The sequence below is a fragment of the Anticarsia gemmatalis genome, chromosome 2 (genome assembly GCF_050436995.1).
Source record: "Anticarsia gemmatalis isolate Benzon Research Colony breed Stoneville strain chromosome 2, ilAntGemm2 primary, whole genome shotgun sequence".
NCBI classification, from domain to species: Eukaryota; Metazoa; Arthropoda; class Insecta; order Lepidoptera; family Erebidae; genus Anticarsia; species Anticarsia gemmatalis.
The window spans coordinates 6,776,554-6,798,527 of NC_134746.1; the positions used below are offsets into that span (position 1 = coordinate 6,776,554).

General features: G+C 35.0%; 3 protein-coding genes across 13 annotated transcripts; all 3 read right to left on the reverse strand.

The window, feature by feature from the left end:
* Positions 1-45: 45 nt before the first annotated feature.
* LOC142981932 (transmembrane protein 256 homolog) lies at positions 46-1,878 on the reverse strand. 2 transcript variants are annotated; one of them, XM_076128102.1, is made up of 3 exons: positions 1,743-1,878; positions 1,302-1,574; positions 46-769 (listed from the first exon to the last, which is right to left on the reverse strand). In XM_076128102.1, exons 2-3 carry the CDS (start codon positions 1,521-1,523, stop codon positions 626-628), a joined length of 366 nt encoding a protein of 121 aa, XP_075984217.1. In that variant the 5' UTR covers positions 1,524-1,574; positions 1,743-1,878; the 3' UTR covers positions 46-625. The 2 variants fall into 2 exon arrangements, with proteins under 2 accessions (XP_075984217.1, XP_075984210.1); XM_076128095.1 differs by having other exon boundaries at positions 1,669-1,836.
* A 561-nt stretch (positions 1,879-2,439) lies between these two features.
* On the reverse strand, positions 2,440-16,295 carry LOC142981941 (inter-alpha-trypsin inhibitor heavy chain H4-like). 10 transcript variants are annotated; one of them, XM_076128126.1, is made up of 21 exons: positions 16,127-16,295; positions 12,013-12,129; positions 11,608-11,819; positions 11,351-11,461; positions 10,741-10,994; positions 10,363-10,610; positions 9,908-10,108; positions 9,503-9,659; positions 8,937-9,128; positions 8,497-8,640; positions 8,072-8,238; positions 7,699-7,845; positions 7,269-7,457; positions 6,918-7,005; positions 6,606-6,632; positions 6,016-6,141; positions 5,456-5,512; positions 4,585-4,713; positions 3,382-3,560; positions 3,053-3,198; positions 2,440-2,866 (listed from the first exon to the last, which is right to left on the reverse strand). In XM_076128126.1, the coding sequence occupies exons 2-21, from the start codon at positions 12,118-12,120 to the stop codon at positions 2,818-2,820; spliced, it is 2,931 nt and encodes a 976-aa protein (XP_075984241.1). In that variant the 5' UTR covers positions 12,121-12,129; positions 16,127-16,295; the 3' UTR covers positions 2,440-2,817. The 10 variants fall into 10 exon arrangements, with proteins under 10 accessions (XP_075984241.1, XP_075984231.1, XP_075984260.1 ...); XM_076128116.1 differs by having other exon boundaries at positions 3,382-3,584; XM_076128145.1 differs by lacking the exon at positions 5,456-5,512.
* Positions 16,296-20,809: 4,514 nt separating this feature from the next.
* LOC142978316 (histone-lysine N-methyltransferase SETMAR) lies at positions 20,810-21,746 on the reverse strand. The gene has a single exon (XM_076122698.1). The coding sequence runs from the start codon at positions 21,611-21,613 to the stop codon at positions 20,810-20,812; it is 804 nt and encodes a 267-aa protein (XP_075978813.1). The 5' UTR covers positions 21,614-21,746.
* Positions 21,747-21,974: the final 228 nt, after the last annotated feature.

Below are 21,974 nucleotides of genomic sequence, written 5' to 3' on the forward strand. Positions count from 1 at the left end.
GAAACATTTTTATTAGGAGTAGGTATGCCTTTGCAATAAAAGACGTTTTGAACATTACACCTTTATATTACTCATACACTACACCAACAACCAATCCACAAATATATTATTATGGTAAATATTTAAATAACATTGGTTAAAAATTGATTATGTTTGTGTCCATTGTACCAATATACATGTATTTCTTTCTTTATCTAATGATTATTACACAAGATGATATAAAACATGAATAATAAAGTTACATTTGGCAACTAAGTATTTATATCTTTGTAGAATATTGACTACATAGGGAAAAAACAAGATATGATCCCAAATGTTATAAACTTAATGAAACAAACATAATATGTAGGTTAACATATATGATTAGTACTATCTCAAACTGTTGCAGTATAATATGATAAAAGCAACTTTAAAGATAACAGTCTAAATGAAAAAGAAAAAATACAAGTTGTATCTGTAATCCAAGTAGGTAGGTATACGTATATCCATTTATTCAAAGTTATCTCATAGTAATATTGAAAGTAATAATGATTGTGCAATAAAATCTAAAACATAATCCTAAACTAGAATGTACACTTGACCATCTATAAATTAAATGAACATCTAGGAGATCAACCACAAGAGCTTACAGCACCATTGCAACCCATCCGAGTATGAGACAAGATCCACCAATAGGAGTAAGCCTGCGCAGCTTGCGATCACCAGTGAATGCGTGGTAGTAACAGGTGCCACAGAATAGACTCATACCAGCCACAAAGAAAGCTCCAGCCTAGAAATAAAATAAGTATACGGCAAACTGTATAAGCTAAAAAATACATTAATTCTAATGCATATTCATAATCTCATATTTGTAATAAAAAGATACTTGTTTATTTTTCTTTAGTAAATAATATATGTTTATTCCTCCAGTGTTTTGATATTTCTGCTTATTTTATCCCCGTGTATTTTGTCCTGGGATAATAACTTCTATAAATATATCAAAGTATGCAAACACAGAGAACAAGTTCTAAGTGTTGCTTTTGGAGGGGTCAGTTACAAACAGCCTAAGTATCATATAACAAGTAATTATGAAAAGCTCTATGATATACACTTAACAGTGACAGTAAATTCAAAGCAATTCTTTTGGTTATTGCTTAGTCATATACATAAATTAAAAACAAACCAAATTGCAATTGAATAAAAAGCAATGTCCATGATATTCTAAGCTATTTCAAATTCTCACTTTAAAACCTTTCAGAAATTTAAGAATATGAGGGCAAAATAATTTCATAATTGGCTTATAAACAAGAATTAGTACTTACAATATAAGGTCGCCTGCAAAGGGGTACAGTCACTAGTGCAAGAGTATGTAAGAAATGGAATCGGTTAGCAGTATCGAATATTTTTCGTAAGTCTTCTTTAGTTTCGGGTTCCGGGAATGTGCGGTGAGCGCCCATAGCACCGAGAACAACTGCGGCTGCGCCACTCAATCCCGCCAGCCTTACAAAAGGCCCTGCTTCCTGAGCTAATTCCCATAACGGCATCCTTATTATTACCGGAGGAGGCGCAGGACAGCTTTGTGATTTAAAGATACCCTGTAAGATGACGTTTTATCAGAAGAACATAATGATCGAGCATATTTCTGATAAGGAGAACGTCTCATTGTACAAAGCTCACATCGAAACTTACAATGTTACGCAACAAACTCATAGCTCCATCCGTCACCGTATTAATCATAAGTGTTTCCGTGAGGTTTACCATACCTTTTGTTTTACTTTACTGTATTATATATTTCCACTGCTGATCAATGATCACAGCGACTGCGATGTTGCTATTATTGACACTGACAGTAGAAGTGACCAAGACAGAATATGAATATGACAACACACTGTCATGTTAGATCTAGAGGTGGGTTTCTTCTTTTAGTTCAACATCTTTTAGTCGATTCTTAATAAAAAAAAAAGTTATGTGCTAAGATTGATTTTCAAGGTTCCTGAGATGTATAGGTACCTTACTACTTACAAATAGCTCTAGATACATTTTTTTAAAATATTACGAATATCTTAGATATGTGCCTTTCAAACTAAAATTCAGTATAAGCTTTCTACTTATAGTTTGAGCGTGTCCGATATTTTAGCCAATTTTATATACATTTATAATTAACGAGACCCTGTCATTATTACTTGAGATTCATACAGGTTTCCTAGAGCTTTTTTTTTGTTTTCGCTCGGTTTATACTTGAAGGCTGCAACCGTTGTAGATCATTTTTATGTAGGTACCCTTTGTATGCCTCGGGTAGGTAGGTATCAAGTGAGTTCTGCACCTAGAAGACCATTGTCTACATTAACTGTCTTATGGATAAATATGCAGGTGTGAAATGCATAGCAAGGTAATAGTATCCTTGTATAACATATTATTACTTATATTAGTAAATGAGTGATAAAGAAAACATAAACAATATAAAAAATCTTATCTTTTATTTAAGATTCACTTGTAAAAAAACGAAAACTAGGTACATTTCACAACAGTATTTCTTGATCATTAATTTATTAATGGCACTTTGAAGTCAAACCAGCACCATAAGTTTTTAATAAACTATTTCAGAGATTCATTCACATATCTGCCCATTATATAAATTAGGTAATATTATTTGTCCAATCGTTTCAAATTGTGTGACAATATGAAAACTACCAACTTAGGTACCCACTAATTAACTTCACAAAACATTTGAATTTCATCGCCGCGTTTACAAACTGCAAGTTTTAATTACGTCATGTTAGATTGACCTCAGTTCGATCCTAATTACAATAATTGTCTTAACTTAAAACTTAACACGTTTCAATGTACTATGTCGACTTTCTCTCGTTTACAGCATACACCCGCATATCTAGAACAACAGAAATTTATTATTAATATTTTTCTTTTAATACATAACTACGAAATTGATTTTTATGAGTTTTCCCATTTACGTTTAACGCTAGGTAAAAGATAGGCTTAAGGATCTGATTGCTACTTATTATTATCTAAATCGTCGCTTTATGGAAATAAAAATATGAAAGTGTAAAATACATACCCTTGACTAACAGCACAGTAAGTGGTGGAATAAACTTGTGCAGTGATATGTTTCGCGGAGTCGCACCGCGTCAGATACACGCACACGCCGGCGCCGCCGTCCACGGCGCTAGCGCACTCAGCATCACCGCTCGACTCCTTCGGTACCTGAGTAAACCATTTTTTTTACTATAGTTAATATAATTTATACAATAATTGTGATGACGCCACTAATGCCCACCGTGAAAAATTGAATATTTTTGATAATATGCGGTACAAAACATATTCTGGTACCTAATCACAATCCGTTGTAGTTTCGTCAAAAACAATTGAAGCCGTATTTATTCTTACCTCGGATAGAGTGGCCAACTTCAAAGCAACGGTATCTTTGTCGGTGGATAACAGAAGAGTGTCGTTCTGTGGGATGATGAGTGCTTCTGCCCACGGATAGTTCAGCAAGTTGTAATCTACCAACACCGACTTCGGAGTGACGATGGGAGCGAAAGTAGTAGTTGGTGCAGGCAGCCGAACTGGAGTAGTGAAGAATTTGTCATCTGATTATAGAAATTGTAAGGCAATCTGTTATTTTTTAAATTCATTTCAAACGTTGCTTAGGCTCGGGTTATAAACTACAAATCTAGATTAGTATTTTTCGTTTTCTTTTACTCATGGGAAAAAGATATTGAAAGTAAAAAAAAACGAGAATAAGTAATCCGCACTTATGTATGAGATCATTTTTTGTGCTATCAACTTGTTCCTTCCTATCTTTAGTTACAAACAACCCTGACTGTGCATTGACCTCTATCGTCAGTATTTTTTTTGTAATTTCGCAGTTAAGCATTAAAATAATGTTATCCATCCAAATCCATTGCAAGACTTTTTAATGCTTATAATACTCAATACAGTTTTATTTCAAACATACTGATTTGGAGCTTTGGCTGATTGCATAGATACAGGACCTACTAGAATACAAATATTCAGTACTTTAACCTGATTTCTGTGCCTGATACCAATGGGAGTATGAATTACCTAAATAAGTAAGTACATAGTAACTGCACGTTTGGCGCAGTGGTTTAAGCGGTCACCTCGCCGCGACAACCGTAGCGCCGCGTGTGGTGGGTTCGAATCCCACCCGGGACATATCTTTGTGTGATGAGCACGAGTATATGTTCTGACCCTGGTTGTGAATTTATCTATATAAGTATGTATTTAGAAGTATATAAGTATGTTTATCAGTTATTTGGTTACCATAGTACAAGCTCTGCTTAGTTTGGAATCAAATGACCGTGTGTGAATTGTCCCACTATATTTATTTATTTATTTTATTTATAGTAATACGGGTATGATCCTATACTGAAAAATATTTCGAAAGAATAAATCGATTTGTTGACGCCTATTAGGTACTTACTAATAAACTACGTACCTAAGTACTTACTTATTAAAATTAAAAATACTGGAATTGTGGAGAACTTTTAAGTATTCAAAAATATTTTTGGATTTACCAGACGTCTGTTTTACACCATTATTCCGTTTAAATATGCTCGTAGTACTTACATGGCGTGTATTGTTGAGAAATAAAGTGACTGATACCGCTGCGATAACTTAAACCTCCTGCAGATTGTGCAAACCCTCCGCCAACGTAACCTCTGTTGACCACGTTGACGCTGGAGTCGTGGCTCACTCCTAGGCACAATACTCACTACATGTAGTCATGAAACATGTTACAAATGTGTTTAAATAATTTTAGTCCTCTATAAAACAAAATTATGTTTATCCCCCATGCAATATTTTAATTAATTATAATTATTATATGAAGTATTTTATCCCAAAGGTTCATTATTATTTTGAACAGTTGTGAATGCAAACAAATGCAATGGAACGGCTTAAATAATTATATTAAAAACATGTTTCCCAAATTGAATTTACTCTGATGAAGTAAGTACCTAACTATAAATGTATAGATACCTACTAAACACAATGTATTCTGTGTGTAATAAACGCATACCCGTCAGGAATGTCAAATGGTGAATGTCGCAAAAATACGAAAATTGATAGTTTTGCCGCTCTAATGATATCCCATGAAAAAGCATAAAATATATGATATGATGAAACAGGCCGGCAATATCCTGAGTTAGACGTGATAATCGTGATACGTACCTATTTCAACCAGTCTATCTATCACTATCAACTACAACTTCAGATTATTGCTAACGGAAATTCGAAACAGCCCGAACTTTACTACATATCACAATACTAAAAATAAATTGATAGAGGTCTTTGCCCAGCAGCTATATCTAGATCCAAACCAAAATAATTGATAGCACAAATAATATCTGATAAATTAACTTTTGCATCTAACTCGTTTAATACTAAGAACTGCCAGCATGCAAAATTACATTCAATAGGAGACTAGGACAATTCTCACCGTCAAGATCAACATAATCGTCGACTTCCTCTTCCAACGCCTCATCTTGGCCTAGGTCTAGATGTAAATAATTTAATTAAAAACTGGCTATCATAATATACTTATCAATTTATTTAATTAACAATAGGAATTTAAAAATTATGTTAATAAAAGTAAGTATAGAAAGTGTGTCTTTAGAAATAGGTGACCAGGCGTTCTACTTATAAACGAACTAGTGAATAGAGTTTACCATTCACCAGAATATTTTATAAGATTGTTAATGTCTTAAGTTATGTAAGAAGTTAGATCAGGTTCTAAGAATGTGCAAATATTATGTTTAATATTTAACACTATCATCACCCATGCTGTTAATTTAAGCTAAAAATAGGATGTGAATCAATATATTATAGTTATTGACAATGATCATGCATAATAATATGTGAGATCTAGTTTTCCAAGAACGTAATGTTAAGTTAAGTATAATAAAAAGGTGCAAATCAAATCAGATCATTTGTATAAGCAAAAGAAGTGCAAGTGAAATAACGTTTAGCGCAATCACCAGGGTTATTTCAAGTACTTACTGAAGCCGGGAGATATGTAGGCGGCTCCGAACGCCGCGGCAGGTGCCGGCCCCGATAGACCGAAATGGCCAAACGAATTGTGACTAGCCATAGGACGAGCCAACAAATTGCTTGTTATTGACAGAGCTAGAAAAAAACAATGCTGATTGTGTTCTAGGTTTTGAAAACGAATCATCGAATGCTCATTCGATTATTTCTAGCTTGCGTATTCGTACGTCCATGTAGAATAAATATGTTTACAACAAAAAATAAATAATAATAACCAACGAGTATTAATTTATACCGATAAGGTAATTATTTAAATTAGTTTCATCAAGTTAATAATAAAGCGTGAGGCATGCGGGAGTTCGTTCGAATATTCACCATAAGACAGACTGAAATATCTTTTTTTTACGAAATGACATTAAAAATTGGCCAACACTACGGGTGTTGATCAATATTTCCAATATAGCGAATTTATTTGTAAAATTCGCCAATTCAATAATTGATTGATTGATAAGTTTTATCTTTAAAGTTTACTTTATTTTCATGTTATGTAGGTATCTCGTAAAGCGTGTCATGTCCCTACAAAAATAAATAAATATACTTACGACCACCGCTCACGGGACCAATACCAGCTGAAATAAAAAAATATTATAATTTAATTTTACCACAACGAGACAAAAATAATTCAACGCTTTTAGTTACTATCTATAAGTAAGGTTAAGATAAACGACAATAGGAATGTTTCTAAGGTATCAAAAAATAAGTTAAATAGTAATTAGCCCGTCACTTAGATAATTAAGTAATAAAGTATTATGTAATTTTTTTGACGGTCTAACAGACGGATAAAAAATAATAATTTTATAATATCCCTATTAAAGAATGATAATAAGTAAATATATGCATAAATGTTTATTTACCTGCTTTGTCCACTGATTCGGCATTCACTGCGTTAGTTGCATTAGGTTTTACAACGACCAGCGATGTTAGCGGAGTTACGAAGGAATACTGAAAGAACAATAGACAAAGTTAACTTTTGTATGCCCAAACATTTTGTCAAATATTGATCATAGGCACCAAGAGCGGGTTGGGATTTTGCATCCTTCCAAGAAATGTGCTGTGGAACTCATTAGAAATAGGCAATAGGCATACCAGGTCTTATTGCGAAACAACATCATTCTTCCAGGCATCCAGCTGGTCCGAGGAATATCCGAAAATAAGGTCAAAGATATCAGACCCATATAATAGGCATCAAACAAAAAAATATGTACCTTAAGCGCAAGTTCGAGGGCCTTCTTCTCATGTTCGCTCTTCTCGTCGTCCTTGTGCGGCGCGTCCTCGCCGGCGTCGTGTTTGTCCAGCAGCTGCTTGATGGTGAGGTACGACCACAGTCTCTCTAGAGGCAGGTAGCCTGACTTCTTCTTCTCAACCGGCACTCTCGGTATAACCTCGTAACGTTTCTGTTTGACATTAATTTTGTTAGGATACTGTAACTACTACTTATCTTACTTAAATCATCCATGCAAAAATTTGGATATCTTTTACTCATCACGCCAAAACAGATACACAGATAGTTTGAAACCTGATTAAACATATAGGTAGGACATAATTATGGGAAGTTTTTTGACCCGGACGAAGTCTTGCAAACGCTAGTAACGTAAAAACAAATCTACAAACCACTATAGTAAATGTAACACATACCCTGCCGTATCCATCGCGCACTCCACAGAAAGCGGCGAGTTGCGGCGTGATCTCCGTGGCGCTGTCCTCCACTCGGCCTGCCACCACCACCTCCGAGCCCGCGTAGTACGTGCGGAACTCATGTTTCGTCAATGAGTCTGACTTCACCTGCACACAAACAACATACATTTTAATATCCCCGTTCACTTTTTTCAATACTTACTTCACAAAGTTGCTCTCAAAAGGCTAATGATGCCTGACAAATTCTTTTTAGTTTAACATTGTTGTGCTAACAATTTAATGATAAAGCAGTTTTCAGGAATGCTTTTTTTAACATTTTACGATTTTATACAATATATCGCATTGAGGAAAAGAGTTTGTAAATAATAGCTACCTGTCCTGATGGGTAAGTGAACTTAAGATGTGCGAGCAGCGGTGAAGAGATCTGTCTGTAGAAGTCTCTGAGTTGTAGCGCGGCGTCGGCGGCCTCGTAGATGTGGCGCATGAACCCGCCATTACGTAGCGACACCTTGCGCAGGAACTTGCGGTCAGCGTCCTCACCTATACAGATATTTTGTTAGTACGTATTCATTGTTGACACAGATTGTCTAACAAAGATTCTTCAAGGTTTTGACCTAATTTTGGTCTATATAGTAGTATTGTTTATATAATACAAAGTCTTGTCTTAGAATATATTTTAGAAAACCGCTACAACTTCGACGGTGAAATATAAATAACCTGTCGGGGAACGTAACAGATTCATACTAATTTTATCCGTCCCTTTAACTATTGGATAGCTTAATAATACAAAGAACTTACCAAAAGCAAGAGAGAATATGGTAGCCTTGTTTTCTCCGTAGTTCTTCTCCTGCACGCGCGTGATGATGCGCTTGGGATCAGTCTCGCCTACGGTCGGATCGCCGTCAGTCAAGAATATTATGATGGGCTCCAAAGACTTTGCCGCTGTAATTTATATTTATTTCCGATAAGCACTTTAAACCATTTAAAAACAAGCATGCTGGGTAAAAGCGATCTGTTGCTTGTTTTCAATCATAATAGCAGAAATCTATTTAAAAACACTACTTACTACCTGATTACGTTTAACACATAAGTACCTACCTATTGTTGTATATAATCTTTAAGATTTCCAGAAGAACTTAACCTTTTCAGGTAGGATATATTGCATTTGGGGACTGGACAAACAACACCAAAAACTATACACGAGCAAACCTACGGCAAGAAGATCATAAAATACTCACTTTTCTTGTCTTCAGTCTTTTCCACGGCTACTTCAGTGGAGGCGGCAGTGGTGACGTCACTGGAGGCAGCAGCCTGAGGGCTGTCCGAGTTTTCCTTGGCAGCAGGCACGACAGCGCTCTCTGACGCCTTCCAGTCCACTCCCTTGTTGATCAGTTCTACAGCCACGTCGAGGGCACGACCGATGTTGGTACCTACAGTAACAAGATTCATGTATTAACAATTGAACAAGACTTTTGAATACTTGCTAAGTATTGGTACCGAATCCAAAGTGGGGCGCAGCTCGGACTCAAAAATGCGTAGATCTTATAGAACTTACGAACTTTCCAACCAAATAGTCAGTTATCAAGTTTGAAAGCTTTTCAGCAGGTTTGTTACGTTTTTCAATATAAATTAATATTTAACCCCAGGGTTGTCAAATCAAATCTGTTTCCAAACACTCAAGGCTTAAAAGTCTTTCTTCAATAGATTACTATCTGACATAAACAGATCAGCTGTTCTTTTTGAGGAACTTCTAACATAAGGAACTACAAATTTTTATATATCATTTTTTAAGCTGTATGCTTACCTCCGGAAGCTTGCAGCCAGCTGACGATGAGTTTAGCCTTAGCAATGTTCTCCGGGGTGGCTGGTGAAGGGGGCACTAGCGTCACATTCTTATCGTAGTCGAAGTACGAGTAATGACGCTTGGGAGGCTCGCCATCGGCTTCTTTCAAGTCGTGGACCTAAATTACATTCAGAGGCAAAACATCTTAACTGATGGTTTTATAAGCTTTAGTAAACTGTTTCTTAACTTTTAGGTATGATCTTTAGGTAACTTCGTCCTTCCAGCATGTTTTATGCATTAAGAATAAAAAAGCGAGAGTTATAAAAATTATTCGGAAATATGTATTTTTCGAGTGGAAAAGCTTATAAAATCGCATTTGTAAAGCAAGTGTAAAAAAAAAGTTGTAACTTAAGTAATTGTACTTACGGTGACAGCCGAATTAAATTCCACAATACTGAAGTAATCTCCTGCGTTAAGTTCGCCGAGGATGGTCTGCATGGCCTCGCGCAGCTGAATGATCTTGCGGTCCATCATAGAGCCCGACGTGTCCAACACAAACACTACCAACTTGTTCAACGCCTCCAAGTTCGTCGGCGCAAAGAAGTGCACGAAGTACCCATCGTTTACCTTCAGACAAAATAGTTCGATAAACAAACTAGCAACCGGCAGCTCGAGATAATAACCGAAAAATAGATTAGAGAAATAATCATAAAATGCGCTTTATAAATTTGCACCTATTTATGAGGTGGAAAATCCGCGTTCACAAAGTCCCATGATAAATCTTAAAATTACTTGCATACCTATGCTAAAATAGGTATCCTAAGTAGCTGCAATCATTTTTATTACCACTTTGTTGTGTTAGTAATAAATGAGTGACTCACCAAGACCTCGCCGTCCTTAGGGCGCGCCACATCGTACTGTACTACGAACTGTCCCAGCACACCTTCAGGAGTGGTGGTCTCAGGCTCTGCGCTGTACCATGATGAGGACGAGTGCGAGGCAGCCGCTGACTCCTTGGATTTCTCGGTGTACAACTGGATAAGTCTCTCCTGCTCTTGCAAGTCTGGGGTAAATGTAATCGTAGCCTCACGGTCATCGTGGCTCCTAACAATAGTTGCTCTGGAGTTCTCTGAAAAATTAATGAGATCATTGCAAAATTACATAGGTACAATAGTAGTGACATGACTCAAGTTCAGTCTTACAATGAAATAATATAGTACAAAAGGGTAAATCTGGTGTGAAACATAATATGTACTTACGTGCGTCATCCTTAGTAGCATCAATTTCATTTCCAGTTCTTATTTCAGGTACTCTCAGTTCTATGAGTTTCTCAGACTCCTTGATGTGTACGGTGACGGTAAGTTTGGGCACCAACGCTCCTGGGTGCAGGTTGATGGCATGGTTGTAGACGCCGTTACGACGTACCAACAACTCTTCATACGTCAGGTTAAAGATCGCATTAGAAGAAGCTTCCACGTTCACTGCTACCGTAAAGTGGTTAGAATCACGAGCCCTGCGAAAGTTGTAAACATTCACGCGACGTTGTCAAACAATAGCCACTTATACTTATCGATGCTGATGATACATCGCCGCATAATGGCCCACCTATACACATTTACATAGAATACATATTGTAAACAACTTTCGACGAGTGATTTCTAAGTCGTGACTGTGACATCTCAGGCCCATTTTTGGTTGTGCGGTATAACTATATTTATAAGTATTGAATCGTTATGTATACGTTATTCGTGTGTACTTAGAGAAACATTTTTGGTTGTGTCTTTAAAATAAATAATTTTGGTGGTTACCACCAAAAATTATAAAAAGCTTGTCCTGATGTATTATTATTAATCTATAATCAATACTTACTTGGCGGAGATATGGGCCGCGCCGATACCTTGCGACACCGCATCCTGATAAATTTGCTTAGCCTCTTCCTTTTCTTTTACATACGCTTTGTAAGATTTTCCATCAAGAGTCCTGTAATAAATATAATGTAAATAATTTGTGTTTTCTTTAGGTCTTCAAGCGTACTATCTTTACGTAAGTTTAAAATGTGTTACAGATAGCAAGGATATATGATAATGATATAATATTTATAGGGTGTGTATATAAAATATTCTCACATGACAAATCCGCTGATGAAGGCGGTCTCCGGCAGCAATACCCTGAAGTGAGCCTCCTGCGCTCGTTTGGCGGGATTACGCACTCTGGCGACCACCGTCGTGTGCGCATATCGCAACGACACTTCCGAGATCACTTCCATTTCGGTCAATTTGATCGGTGGACTGGACTCCTCCGTTGTGATATCCGCTACCGAGGTCGGTGTCGTTGCGATCTATACAATAATAGACATGTATGAAATAATAGATCTACGCAAACGCACTCGACACACCCGTACGGCCATGGACCTCAAACTGATTGCTGGCACAAATTGCATGCAGGAAGTTAAATGGTTAATGGTCACTTCCTAAGGATTCCAAATGAAATTTGATAAGTAACATGTCAGGTGCAGTTGTTACAAAACTTACCGTGTCATCTGACTTGGCGACTACCATGGTGTCCACAGTTGGGACGGCAGCTGAGTGAGCTAGTGCCAAAAGGCACAGCCCTCCAAATAAAGCCAACCACCGGGCCATTGTGCTTTCCTGTGAAAAAAATATCGTTAAAAGAAATACAAACTCCTTACGAGTACCTAATAGGTAGATACCTCCTTGCTTCATAGTTATTTGAAAAAAAAATAGGTAGGTATTTCTAAGAGTGAACGATCTCCATAAAAAAAGCTCAAGCAAAACCCGTTTATTGCGATCTAGTCGTATAGTAAGTTGTGTAAGTTCAATAGCAATATAAATATAGGTAGGTAGATAATATTTCTTATTATTCTGCGTAAATCTCTATGAGAAATTGTAGATAGGTAGGTATATATTTCAACAACACGACGATCACGGCGATAGTCATGCACATTTGCATACTAGATAACTTTACTGTGTAGTTACTCCCGATAATACAACGAACTCCTTATTGATAAAAACCATCGGTCTATGAAGGTCAAGTAAATACTAACAACAAGCGATAAACATACTCACAAACAAATCTATTGTATCAGCTGATTTAGGTAAGTATGAGGAAAACGTTAATTAAGTATATCGTATTCTTACTTGTACGAAACATCTGTTAGTAAATATTATGATTATGAGATTCTAAGAATCCACATTGTGTTTGTAAATATAGAAAACCAATTTTCAACACAGTTATATAAATATTCTAAGAAAAACGATCGATAAACTTGAATTGGAATAAAGAAGGAATATAAATGATTATTGAAAAAGTTTTTGCGAGGACACTTAAGGAAAACCCTTTGAATAATCTTGAAATACTGGATTTCAAAAAATCCTTGGTGATTACGCATTCAACAATACTTGTTGAGACATAACCTACGTTAAGATTACAACAGCGATAATTAAACCTAAATGAATACTTTGATCGTTCAGCGTGAATAGTCAGGTTTTTTTGAGCTAACATGTTGATTGGTTAACAACTAGTTATTGCGAGTAATTTACTTTAGTGCCTAGGATGAGGATGACGCATGGAAGAGGAACTATTTCCTTTTTTGCGAGTTGACGTATTTGTGAAGACCATAAACTAATCTGGGTAGGTCCGGAGACATAGATTATTATTTATTTAGGCAATAACATAACCGATTACCGTCTTATTTTTATGCTAAACTGATCATTTATTTTGGACTTTTAAGTTTAACTGTAATAATTGTAATAAGTTGCCTGTATTCATTATTTGCAGATGGCTAAGTTGTATTAAATCTAACTGTATGTTATTGATAAAACTACACCAAGATATAGTATTCTTACTGAGTATCTACTGTGACCAAAATCTGACAATAAATTCACTAGATTGACAACTATCAAACTCAATGTTACATGGATCGACGATGCAGAAACGATAACGGTAAACGGGCTATGAAATAATTCGGCCCGTCTCGCTTCAACAGGTTTAGAATGTTAAGACTGGATAAAGATTTGAAAGAATTATTGTTTTAAGCCAAGGAGATCTTGACGTGTCAACGTTTTAAATATAGTAGAGTTTGTGAATAGAGCTGAAATACCTTAGGTACCTACCTATTTATTTACCTCCCTAGATGTTAAATTTTTATATAAGATTGAAATAAAAATGATGCATGCCAGCAAATATGTAAGTATTTATAGAATAGATAAGAATCGGTAGGAATTAAACACAATGTTCCTCGGATGTACTCTGGTGCATTTACAGTCATACAGGTTGTGTTGTGTTGGAATTGGTTATGTGTTGATATGTTGATAACAAGCGCACGTTGCAATAGACATGCAAATGCATTACAAAGGGTGCGCCTGAGCATGATTGATTAATTGACGTCTCACTCACAGGTGATTGGACTTCATTGAAAAATGTTTCCAATCTACGCGACCTACGACCCTAGTAATATGATAACATAATTTTCGTCATAACACTACTGAAGGATTGAAGGCTAAAGGCACCTTATTAAAGTAAACAAAACAGTTTACTGAATTTTTAACTTCGAAACTTGTTTAACAAAAAAGTTGTTAAGCAAAAATTTTATAGATATGTTGTCAATTAAAAAAGTATGGGAAGTATTAATTCGAAAATTGTGAAAGAGAATGGAGGTTGAGGACGTAGTTACTGTTTAATCATTTGTGGTTGAGGATATTGCAATGCAATTAGAAATGCAAATATAGCCAGAACAACACTACAGATTGCACGAACATCTCCCAATGAACCTTAACATTGAAAACGAAGCGTAGCAAACCGGTAATATCGGATCCTTGCAAACTGAACACCGTAAATGCTACAACCAATAATAAAATCTATACTAATATTATAAAGCTGAAGAGTTTGTTTGTTTGTTTGTTTGTTTGAACGCGCTAATCTCAGGAACTACTGGTCCGATTTAAAAAATTCGTTCAGTGTTAGATAGCCCATTTATCGAGGAAGGTTATAGGCTATATATCATCACGCTACGACCAATAGGAGCAGAGTAGCAGCAAAAAATGTTACAAAAACGGGGAATATTTTGATTCATTCTGTCTTATGTGACGCAAGCGAAGTTGCGCGGGTCAGCTAGTAACAAAATAATAGCTGTTGGAAATTGATGTGCCAATTTTGGGTTTTACGTACAAAAAAATAACAAACCGTGAATGCATTTACAATTAGCAACGTTTAATCCTGATTGCACTCTAGGGAAATTACCTATCGGAATTAAATGAGATAACTAATTTCTACATTTTTCTAACTACGTACGATTTCGTACTTAGATTTTTAACAGTCAGCTTGCACGTCTTGGGAAAGACTAAGAAAAAACAAAACAGTTCAAAGCTACCTGTAACTGGAAGTTAATCAGATCCTACTTCTACTAGAATCGTTAACGATATTAATTGGAAGTTAAAAATAAACAATACGTAATGTTTCAGGGTCTGCTAATTTACTTCTAGTATTACATAGCAGCTTATTTATCCATCTAGTAATGCGTTGAGACGGAAAGAGATACTTTATATTCTTAACTATATTGTAGTATTAAGAAAAATGCTCTAAGCCTGAACGATTAACTTTATACACAATTGTATAATATTTAAGTAATCCAATGTTATTTTAGTTATTTTTGTTAACAAAATAACTTGTTATTACAGCAGAGGTCAGGAGATAGTTTCAATACTAAAAGATAACACTGTTACCGATAGGTGTATCAATGTCATGTCATGTGAATCATATTAACTTTGATTTACTTAAAATATAAGAGGCGGAGAATGTAATAATCCTATACCAACATTTTAGGTGACTAAGGGAATGACACGGAATACCAACTTAATATGATTATATGATTAGTTATAATAATATGTAAAGTCAAACATGTAGGCCGCATTGCTATGACTTCGAGGCTTGAATAATTATGAAACTTTACCGAAACTAGCAAGGATTCTATCAAAATTATTTTCTCTGAGAGGTAGCTACCTATCCAATCACAATTGAAATCTTGACCATACCTCTTTAGTATGTAATTATAATAATGAAGACAAAATTTATCAAATGCTAGTTATAATAATATGTATTTATCATCATATCGCCGAATAAAGCTGGAGTGTCTAAGATCGAATAAGAGAAGCCGAGAAGGAACCTGGTGTCTGACGGGTTATTATTGCGATAACTGTAGGAACACCAACTACTTTTATACATATCGAGAGAAACAAGTTACCTGAGGAAACAAGTCATTGAGTTTATCCGTAGGTATGTATGTGTATGTATTTAATGATCTCATCTATTACAGCAGCCTTAACTAATATAGTTATAACGCATTAATATTCAACAGTGTAATAGCTGTAGAAGTGGTAAAAGATAATCGCGTTAAATTAATAGACGCATTAAGGGAGATTGATTAAAACTTTGTATCAGACTTATAATAAACTATTTCTTAAAAATGTCGATGGCCGGTAGCGGAATACAGTTACAAAACTGTTGTTTGCGGAATAAATCGTTTACATGTAGTTATAGCTATCTAGCAACAACGCCAAAACAATGATATTTTCAAACACCGGTAGCGGCCGACCGATACGATGTTACATAAAGGCAGGCCATACTTACTCGTTTGTTTACGCTCAACGAGATGATTGCACCAATTGTCCCTCAAGCTCTGGCACGTTCCACGTCCACCCTCAGCAGTGGGTACAGTGTGTATGTCACGTTAGCGCGAGTGAGGAGCGTGTGCGCTCGTCGTCGGCCGGCACCAAACTCGTTAGGACGCGGCTCGCGGACGCCTTAAGTAGTTATACACACATAATATACTGTGACACATAATATATGTACGTAGCTGTATAGACCACGGTCCGCGACTTGTGGGCTTCCCAATGTATTCGTGGATCTTAGACATAATCAGTCAATCGTTCTCCAACTGTTTATTACCTTTTCCGAGAACACGTTATCAATATTTTGACGCAAGCAACTTTTGTTATTTCGAATTTTGGTAAAAACCCGTTAATTATAACTGCCGAATATCTCGTGGGCGGTAGCAAGTTTATTTTTTATTTACATTTGTTTTCCTTCATGGAGATGTGTATCAGTTGTCTCCAATGTCGTTCCTAAGACCCGAGTACTAGGGAGCGATACTGTTCTGTTGTCATTTAGATCGTCGTAGCTAGCCGGCACAAGTTACCAAAAAGATATACCTAACGACCAACTGGATACATTTTCAGTATATGTGCTGGTTATAAAGATATTCGTAATCAGTCTACCTATGCCGAGTTCGAAACAGAATAATTAGGTCTCCCAGGAAAAAAATGCTCCAACCAACCAAGACCTAATTAATCCACATTTGTTTACCATGTTAGTTATCAGTTCAAAGTGAGCTCATAGTTTATGCTTTACAGCCGCAATAATCAATGAATTCTATAAATCAATAATTTTATTTCAACCTATACCTACCTATTATTTATGTATCTCAATCACCAGGCATAGTATCTATTGTAAATTTAAAAAAAGACAGTCAGTAAGTAAGTTAGGTGCCATTTTCCCTTATTTTGTATCAAGCAAGATCTCTACCTAGCATAACGCTTAAATATAAACTTACATTAAAACCTTAAAGCTACTAAAATTATTACTAATATTATACATAGTTAATACCTACTAAAATGTCGGAAAAAGTCGTCTTTAGGAAAATTGCTCTAACAATTAAGGATCTCTAGCCATATAGACCTACTAAGTCGCTAATACAAGCTTCGGACGTATATGACGCTAATTTAGTGCAAGAAAGTACATAGAGTATTCTCAATTCAATTTTATTTGCGTTATTTATTTGTCCGATCACGTCAGGTGACAGGATTTTTTTGTTTTGTACGGGAATAGAAACACCTGCTTGAAAACAACGGTACTTTTCAAGGATACATTGCACTAGTGCACAAATGGCACTAGTTAACCTGCAGTTAATGTAGCACATCGCGAGTGCAGTCGGGTAAACCCAAGCTACTTTCTTGGAAACGTCAGAAACCGTAGCTAATAGGCGAGCGAGATAACGCATGTTTGTTTATTAATTATTTATTTATGTGTAGCGCTCTGACGTTAAAACATTACCAATATAATCTCTGGTTAATTTAATTTTGATCACCGAATGTAACTTATCTCATTAATTGCATAAGAAAATCATTAATTAATACCTACATCATTCTTACTTAAACATGCGGGGGCTCTAAATTGTTTTTTCTTTCAGTAAGATTTATAGATTTTCTTTAAGAAACGGCACAATTTTACTGAAAAATGTAAACGTGAGCTTACGCTAAAGCCTCTTTATTGAGTTCTCTTTTAAGATGTTAACGATGTCATATCGATATCTTTGCAAATGTTTACTTATTTTGTTTACAAAATACGAATGCAAAAGAACGAAGTCATCTATCAGCTGATTTGACGATAGAACTGAAAGGTGGAGAGCCCGGACTTGTAGAGATGAAACAGAGAACTACAAAATAGAGAGAAGTAAGCAAGATAAATTATACCTAGGTACGCAGACGAGATCGAGGATAGAAGTTAGTTTTATAATATTTTAATTAAGAAAAGGAAGATCCGCTTTATTATCCGTGTCGGTTTGCTGCTGGTACGGCAAAGCTAAGTTATAAAACAACCTACATACATTTACATATGACGTACAGTTTTCAACATATAAATTAATAAGTTTTATTTTGAGATACCTAAGACTTACTAGTGGAAAGTATTTAGAATTAGAACTTGATAATAACAATGGATTTACTGAAAAGAACAAAAGTTTGAAACTAACGATCACGGGTTATGAAAACGTACATTTGATGTGAAATTCTAAGCTCTACTATCTACGTATAATTAATTTTACAGCCTATCAGAGTCGTATCTAGAGGTGCTAATAAAATTTAATGAATGTAGAAATTTATATTGAAGGCTGAACTAACTACACTGAATCTTGAATCTTGCCCTTATGATATTATTTTTACAAACTGAGAACATTAAATTCAAATCTTACTTACAAATTTTAATTAGATAACGTATTCTAGTCATACAATTTTGACACAATAAGCCGCGTAACACAATATTCTAGGATAGCACTGCATTATTACTTTTAAAACAAAAAACATCATTAACTCCCTGAACCTGTTTCGATTTTTTGACCCTTAACATTTTACAAGGAGGAAAACCTCAACATACGTCATGTCCTACAAAAAAACATGAGCATCACGATCTTACACAAACAATATGCGCTACAATCTTACAATACAAAGTATTAATTCAATAATATCTTCTTAGAAATATCTAAATAGCTGTTGATGCTTACACGGAATCCCAAACACTATCATGTTAATGTGTCCATAAATATATTATAATTGTTATTTAAGAACTACCACGTATTTTATGTCTTTATCTCTCGTACGTAAAGTACCTACACAACATATTATTTTGCTTTACTACTTACCTACTTATTTAGCTTTTGTTAGCAACCGCCTTCATTGTTTTTACCGACTTCAAAAAAGAAGGAGATTGTTTTTGGTTTATGTATGTTCATCGATTACTCCGCCACCTATTGTCAGCTCAAAATATTTATTTCATTCAACGTGTACCTACACTTACTCCTGAAAAGGCCCTCCTATTTGGCCCATAACTTCGGAGATACACCACAAAAAATCATTTTCTAATGCATTTGTCTGAAAAACAAATTAAGTATGTCACCGATGTATAGGCACCTACTAATTGAGTTAGAATAAGATCCCAGACGACTACGGACTACTTACTTTCCGAATTTTGTAGAATTAAATAATTGTAGTATTGTAATACCATTACATACGTACATAATTTACGTACGGTGCATACTTTTATCTCATGCATGTTCGTTTTTTTTATCCGTGGATCTATTTATTAATATTTGGTAATACGCGTTGGGAGAAAGCACTATTTACAAACCTATGTAAAATTTCGGCTGTGCCAGTTCAGCCTGGCGGGGCCAGTTCGATGGCTAATAACATAATCAATAGTCCGGTATTCCCAGATACCTTCTGTCGGCGATAATCGCTTTATACCTCTTAGAAGAATCCCGTAGTCTGACACCTACTCAGCTTTCATATTTTGTTTTCTTTACTTTATAATACTTACATAGTATTTTTAATTTATAGTCTTCTGGGCTTGACACTTTATCTTACGATATTAATGAAAAGATGGCCTTCCCAGTATATACAACCCATTCTATCGTAGGATAATTTAATCAAATTAAGTCGCAAAAAGCAAGAAGAATATTCTTAAACCAAAACATCCTGCAAAAATCTCCTAGTTGCTACTCAGTCGACTACAGATACCGATATTGTTGAACCGCATGAAAAAAAAAATCCTATTAGGAGCGGTTTGAGGCCCTTAGGACAGGCTTTACATTCTGAACAGAAGTTTGTTCAGCGATAATACCATCGTCTTTAATAAATCTTATAACGCCTGTTTTAATAATTTTACGTATTCTCAAGTGTTGCTAATATTTTCCGCCAGGCGTAATATTTTTCTATTGCTTAGAAACAGCATGTCTTTTTTTTAAAGCATTAATTTTCTTCAATATGTATAATTTTTCTGTCTATAATTTTACTTATAACTAAGGCTAATATTGAGCGACCAGTTAGTAAAATAGTAATAGTAGATAGAAATTATATCGAAGTAATAGAAAAAACTTTTTAACTAACAATCTGAGAAGAGAATATTATTATAAGTGTGTGTATGTGCAAAAAATAACTAAATAATGGGCAAAAATTAACTAATTATTCCTCACTATATATTGATCTATTTAGCTGCCTACTATCTACTAAAAAGTATAACTTATTAACATTTCAGTGATTATAGTTACTGACATTACACAGAGCAAGATTTTGTGCCCATCAATCTAACAAATTTTCTGCACCCTTGGATGCAATGGTAAAATCATTAAAACACATAATGCACTAATAATACAATAATGTTGTAACTAAAAAAACATCAAACTTGACTTAACATTATAACCAAACCATTATTTTTTTATTTAGAAATTAGATTTTCTATGTATAATAGAAAGCTTTAAATAAGTTTTTCATTGATCCTGAAAAAAAATTTTTTTGAGTAACAACACTATTGCATTAATAATTCAATGAATAAATGGATAAAAACAAGTTACTTATTCCTTTCCTACAAAATAAACTATCTGGTATTGATAGCAAATATATGAAATAGTTAACTAACATACTTGCTGGGACAAGTTTACCACTGGTTTCTATTTTGTTACAAATAAGACCAAAACATGTAAATTCAATATTTATTAAAAGGTATATAACCACTACAGTTCTTAGTTTTACATAAACACTTTATTCTACAGTCAACTGAGTCACTACCATCACTATCACCATAGTGGAAAGTCAGTTCTTCATTAGGCAATATATCTACTCTAGCAAATATTGCAAGTTTAGGCACAAGAGTATCACACCTCACAGGAACAATACAACAGTTTGGTTCACAGCTATGATTCATATATCTACCTATATTACCAAAAAGACTCGGATCTACAAAAGTTTCCACTACACTTTCACCACAATGTTCTTTCAAACAAAATATATAGTTCATTTTACTATTAATTAGATTACTCTGATGCCTGGTGGCCGCTTGAGATCTTGTTATTACTTCTCCAGCGTACTCACATACAAATGTACCTTTTGGTATAAAATTTGTTGTGAATAGACCTAAGCCTTTGTTACATTGTTTTATTTCTAAACCTTCTATTGGACCTCTCTGAACAACTCGATTGCCACATTCATTTGTGCACTGACAATATTGATTGCATTCAAAAATAGGAGGTGAATCTGTTTTTAGATTTGATTTATGTTCAAGTGTTTCAATGTGCCAATTTGAACTATAATTGAAATTGTAGCTGCCTGACTTATCAAGACATTTACACAAAGCATAAGAACAGCTTTCCTCACAAGTACAGTGCTCTGTAAGTTGAGAGTTGAAATCATTTAGTAACCGTTCATATTCAGTACTTTGTTCCAGAGGACCTATTATATTTTCTACAGTATAGAATACGTTGTTTTCAGCGTGAGTATAGTTATCGTTCATATTTTCAAATTCTTGACTGGTTCTAGTCTTTAAAAAAATCAACACTGACTATATCTGATAAGTTTCCTTTATAAAAAATATATATTTGGGATATCTTTAGAATGAGAGATTTTAAAAATCGTCATCAATCATCGATGTCAGAAATAACTTGACAGTCTTGACACATGACAGCTGACAGCTGACAACGTTATGCTAGTCTTGCCAACTTCATAATGTTTTATACTTATCATAGACAACTAAGGCGTTTCAACAAGCTGTGTGCTCTCAAACTTTCGTATTTTCTGCAATTAATCTTTATTTGACGTTATAATATTGTACGATTATTTTTTCCTAGAAATGAGGTGGTAGTTATACTAGACTA